General features: G+C 31.7%; 1 protein-coding gene across 1 annotated transcript in view; it reads right to left on the bottom strand.

The window, feature by feature from the left end:
- Nucleotides 1-876: 876 nt before the first annotated feature.
- The window catches only part of LOC112527753 (cellulose synthase-like protein G3), a 7,996-nt gene continuing 3,036 nt past the window's right edge, over nucleotides 877-5,836 (bottom strand). The window contains exons 2-6 of the mRNA XM_025138537.1: nucleotides 5,073-5,210; nucleotides 3,139-3,264; nucleotides 2,608-3,006; nucleotides 2,192-2,539; nucleotides 877-1,961 (exon numbers count right to left, since the gene is read on the bottom strand). Of these exons, the coding sequence (XP_024994305.1) occupies nucleotides 1,416-1,961; nucleotides 2,192-2,539; nucleotides 2,608-3,006; nucleotides 3,139-3,264; nucleotides 5,073-5,210 (1,557 nt within the window). The 3' untranslated portion in view covers nucleotides 877-1,415. The remainder of the gene's footprint in view (nucleotides 1,962-2,191; nucleotides 2,540-2,607; nucleotides 3,007-3,138; nucleotides 3,265-5,072; nucleotides 5,211-5,836) is intronic.

Here is a 5,836-nt window from a genome sequence, read left to right as displayed (position 1 = left end):
AAAACATTATATTATTAAACCAGATATAAATTACTTCGTTATTGTACATAAATTAAATTATAAAAAAATTGATTAAAAAAATTACACAAAAAAATGAGAAATTTCAAATAGTTAATTTGATACTAATATCGATATATTTTTGTCAAAATTTTATGATATCTTCAAACATATATTTTATTTACAATAAAATGAAATATTAAAATCACGATGTATTTCGCTGCATTGCGCGAGTACGCTTCTAGTATTTAATAATGAAGTAATTCATAATTGATTTAATAACATATTTTTTTATAAATATAATAATTAAATATTCTGTTAGAAGTCAGTGATTATCCTAATTACAGTTTAGAGTTTTTATATTTAAAATGAGATGTTTATATCGTATTTGATAATGTTTATCTACAGTTAGTTGCACGAATTTAAAATTTGAGTTTTAATAAGTTGTACTTACGCACAATCTACTTGTAATCTTGAGTTTTAAGTAATATGCATTAATAAACAGTAATTTACACATAAAAAATAGTTTTAAGAGTTTTTGTCAAATACTTTATAATATAGTATAGATTACTAATATATATTATAAACATAATATGAGGTGATAATAATAAATTGAGTAAAATTCATTTTGGTTTGTAATTCTTAATGGATATTGTCCATCAACTTTATTTTTTTGAATTTGGTCCTTTGCATTCACATTTGACAACGGTTTGGTTCCTCAGTCTAATAACCATTAACTTTTTTTACTTAAAGTCAAATTAAATGAAGGATATTTTAGTAATTTTATCTATTTTGATAATTTCTTATTAAAAAATTATCCTTTTTAATCCACAAGGACCTAGAAATGTAATTTACTCTTTAAAACACCAAAACCACCAACGCCATCTTCATCCTTGGTTACATCGAAACACCAAAACCACCATCGTCATCTTCATCCTTGGTCAACAACACCAAAGCCACCACTGTTCGTGACATCAATGGGGACACAAGGGGATGGGGTTTCGCGATCGGGTTCAATACGTGACAACTACGAGGAAACATAGGGTGATAGGGAGAGGGTTTTCTGGCTCAGTTCATGACATCAACAGGGACACAGGTTCATATATGATTTTGGTGGTTCATATCTGCTTTTTGGGTCATGATCTGCTTTAGGTTCAGGTTCATATGCTTCTGCGTAACGATTGGGTTTTGGTTTTAGGTTTTTGAAGATAAAGAATTGGGTTTTGGATTTCTTTGATTTAGGTTTTCCTCCATGAAGATTTTGGTTTTGATTTTGTAAGTCAAATCTTGATGTTACCATAAGATCATCCATAATTAAAGTTATTTTTTGAGATTCTTGTTAGGGTTTTCATAACAACTTCTACATGGAATGAAGGTTCTTGTCGTACTTTCATCTCTCAAAATATAACTCTTTAACTTTAAAAAACCAAAGGAGACACTAAGCAAATCACCATTGCAGTTGCCATTGATGCTAAGGTAATCTTCAATGGCATCCTCCCTCCATCTCTCCTCAGAAACATGCCTTCATATATTGGCCAACTGTTCACCACCCCAAACCCACATATCAAAATTTGCACAAATAACTCCTCCAATCTCCCATTCATAAACACCTCCGTAACTCCTTTCACCAACGACAATAAATTGGTCAACGATGCCACCGAAATCAGAAAAAACAGGACCGATTCGACACCAAATTCGAACAAACCTTGTTCGTACCTACTGTTTTGTTCTTCGTCGATCATTTTGCAGGTAACATTGAACCCGATTGTCGATATGCCGACAGATTTGAGTGACCACTCGAGCAATGCAAATGGGCAGCTTGATAGACCCCAGATTAACCACATTCTTTGGTAGCTCCACCACCTTTGCATGGTTCCTCCGGCGAACACAACAAAATCAAGAAAATCTTTTCCGTAAGCTCCAAGGAATAGAAATGCATACAAGAAAAACCCACCTTCCGAAACCTGTAATCACAAGTTTTTCTTCACATTAAAGTTGTTTTCTCAAGATTTTTTTAACATCTCAGGCTGACCATACCAAATATTGTCCGCTTTGTTCACATGTGCACTCACGATTTTAAAACGCGTCCGATAAAGGAGGTATTTAATCGCTTATAAGACAATATTTGTTCCCTTCCCCAACCAATTGTAAGATCTTACAATATTAATACCATCGGAAGTGAAAATTTTTGTACCTTTGGGAATATCGCAAAGGAGTTTATGAGCGAAAGTTGAGGCAAGAACGCGTAGATGATGATTGGAATCGACCACAGCGAACGAAGAGAGTAGTGTGTATAGCATAAAGCTTGGAGAGGATTCATTGATCGAATGCCATATGTTATCGGGCAGTATTTGTTAAAGAATATATCGAGGAATCCCATGTACCATCGTTTCATTTGGGTTAGATTATCATTCAAACTCGATGGTGAACCTCCAAGAAATGCAGCTCGTTTCGGATTGCAAAGAATCGACTTCCATCCTTCGCAATGAAGTCGAAAGCTCGTGTAGGTGTCCTCTGTCACGGTACCATAACGAAATCCAATCTGCAAAAAATAATACGCTTTTTAGTTTAAAACCTCCAGAAGCACACTAATCCTAACTGGCACCTAACCTTCGATCCCCATTTTGTGTTGTCCTCATAGTTGCTGCTCGCGACTTGGTATGCCGCAGCCAAAACATCTTCACTAATCTTTACTGGCTTCGAATCGATTCTCATGCTAATAACATGTCGCTTGAAAAATCCTCCGGTGCCCATAAATGGAGCACCTCTCAAGCCATCCATGCCGAGACTTAGAATTTGTGTCTCGTGCTTGAACTCGGAAGCGTAAATGTCGTTCTTATTGATGCCATCGAATCTTTGAGGAAATTGAACAAATCCAAGCTTTGGATCGGCATTCGGATCCATAAAATAACATAATGCACGAAGTGGCGTTTGCGGGTCGTTCGAGTACATATCGCAGTCTAGGAGTAGGACAATCGGGGAGTTAGTCATCACGCCCGACACTCGTAGCTGCAATACGAAAGAAAGCAGAATGAAACCAAAACTAATGGCTAAATTTAAAGCTTTGTATATAAAGAATTGGCTTAATGATTGGTGGGTATAAAGGATATAAGATTTGAAGAGATGCAGGGCAGGGGTTACCAGGACGTTAAGTGCTCCGGCCTTGAAGTTATGAGGTTTGTTGTTGCTTTTCTGTCGAGAAAGATAGATGAGATTGGGCATGGCACCACCTGCACTATCTTTGTCTACGTTGTTGTCTAACAATATCTGAAATCAGAAGGTATTCATATATTAACTTTGGTTTCTGTACTTTGGTTTCTGTACATGTCTGCATACCGGCAGTGACGGATTCTCTAAAGGGCTATATATGGAACGCCTCCCTTCTATTTTGATCTCTTAACGGGTGTTTGGGATTGCTTATAAAAACAACTTATTGACTTATTACGCTGTGACACCGGTAATAAACAATTTTGAATGTTCAGATAAACAACTTATACCGGTGTCAAACCGGTAATAAGAAGTTTCTAAAGAAGTTAAACTCTTCTAACTTATAATAAGTTGATAAATGCTTTTGTAGAAAAACATAAGTTGTTTCAAATAAGCAATCTCAAACACCTCCCTTAATGTAATATTGTGCATACTACAACAAGTTTTATAAAAAAATTGAAATATGTCCCCTTCACTCTTGGTATTTAAAAAATGAGAACCTAAGTTTTGCTTTTTTTTTTCATACCTATTGAAGTAACCAATATAAAAGATCAAGAGTTATAAAATATCAATTATCACTAAAAAAACAATTTTATAGGACGCCCAAAATATAGAAGCGTTCTAAAAAAAATACTTAATAGGACTTACGATAGTTATATGATCAAACAAAAAAACGATCTATCTAAAACTGTTACAATAGGTTTATATGAAGTTTTTTTTTTTTTGGCATTTTAGGCGTTTTAGGTGTTTTTTGGTATTTTATAAAATGTAGTATTAACTATTTTATAGGACGCGTATTTGAAAAAGTGTTATATAAACACAAATATCCTATAAATAGATGGGTTTATAAGACAATTATCAAAAGTGTCCTATAATAGGACACTTTATTTAAAAAAACTTGTTAATTAATAATACATCTTTATTTTAAAAATGTGTTAATTAATATGACATTTTATTTTAAAAACGTGTTAATTAATATAACACTTTATTTTTAAAAACGTGTTAATTTATGGGTTAGAAGAGTATGTATTAACGGATTGAGATCAAATTCCATAAAATATATTATTAAGCTCGATCAGAAGACAAGATTAAAACAGTGTAACTGATTTTGGTAAACGAACAATCACTTTTAAGGAAGATTCAATTTAAAAATATCAAAACAATATATCAGTTTCTTACTATAATCACTATATAAAAGTCTCTAACTAAATTAATTTTATAGGACGCCTAGAATGTAGAAGCGTCCTATAAAAATACATTATAAGACCAAACCAAAAAGAGTCATATCTAAAAATGTTACAATAGGTTCATATGATGTTTTTAGGCACTGTAACAAGTTTTTTATGACGGTTTTATAGTAAAGTGTCGTATTAACTATTTCATATGACACTATTTGAAAAGGTGTTACGTAAACACAAATTTTCTACAAAATGATGGGTTTATAAGACGCTTCTAACAAGTGCCCGATAAAATAGCTAATAAGACACTTTATTTTAAAACGTCTTAAATAACTTGTTAAAACGCCTAAAAACGTTCTATAAACCTATTGTAATGGTTTTAGATAAGACGTTTTATATTTTGATCATATAAAACTAAGATCTATAATGTATCATATCAGGACATTTAGATAATATTCCAAATGTTGTATAAAGCCAATTTTTTTGTATTGGAATGATGGACGCCATAAAAAAAGATTAGTTTTGGCCCCCTCAATTATATATCTCGTGTTCTACTACATATCGGATAAATTATTTATATGCATACCATACAAATAAAATAGTTATTATTGTATTCCTCAGTTTTTTATTTTTTATCCCATTTTTCCCCAACTTGATAAGTTTTGATTTGAAGTGAGAACATATGAATACCTGGATGACGGTGGGATGATTTCGAGAGGTGAAATCAGGAGTCCATTTACGGAAAGCCTCCCTGAATTCAGACTCCATATGGATGCAGCCATTTTGCACCACCCTCTCCACCCTTGATTTCATGCTTTCATACATCGCCTGCAAATTGGTCAGCCGTCAGCCTTTTGATGCCAACCTCCATATTTTAATAAATATTTTCATTTTATTATCTTTTACCAAAAAAAAAGTATTTATAAATATTAAATTCAAGCTTATTTTGTATTATTAAAAATGTCACACTAGTGTTCAAAAGTCAAGAAAACAATATTATTTTATAAAGTTAGCGGAATAAATTATTTACTTGTTTTTTTTTTATAACATTTGTCAATTTTAATGTATTTCTTTGTCTCTTGTGTCAGTTTTATTCTATGTTTGATTATGACGTTTGTAAAAATATCACGGTTTTTGTCCCTCAGATCAATTATCATCTTTTTTTTATTAAATTCCATTAAATAAGAAGTATTTTGATTATTTTACTTATTTTTATTTTTTTTATTAAATATTAGGAAAAATAACATATTTAAAAATCATATAGTAACTATTAGGTAACGATGAGTAGCTCCAATAAAAGTACAGATATAGTAATAAAAAATTTGAGGGACATTGATCAAAGTTGTTAATGGTATTCTTTTCAAAAATATAAATTATATTTTTTTAAAAAACAGATATAAGTTAGCTTGTTGAAACATTATTTAAAATAGTATTTTAGAAGTTTATTATCATTT

Source organism: Cynara cardunculus (genome assembly GCF_001531365.2).
Source record: "Cynara cardunculus var. scolymus isolate 2C chromosome LG 15, CcrdV1, whole genome shotgun sequence".
NCBI classification, from domain to species: domain Eukaryota; kingdom Viridiplantae; phylum Streptophyta; class Magnoliopsida; order Asterales; family Asteraceae; genus Cynara; species Cynara cardunculus.
Note: the sequence above shows the minus strand (reverse complement) of the source record. Positions and strands in the feature narration are given on the sequence as shown.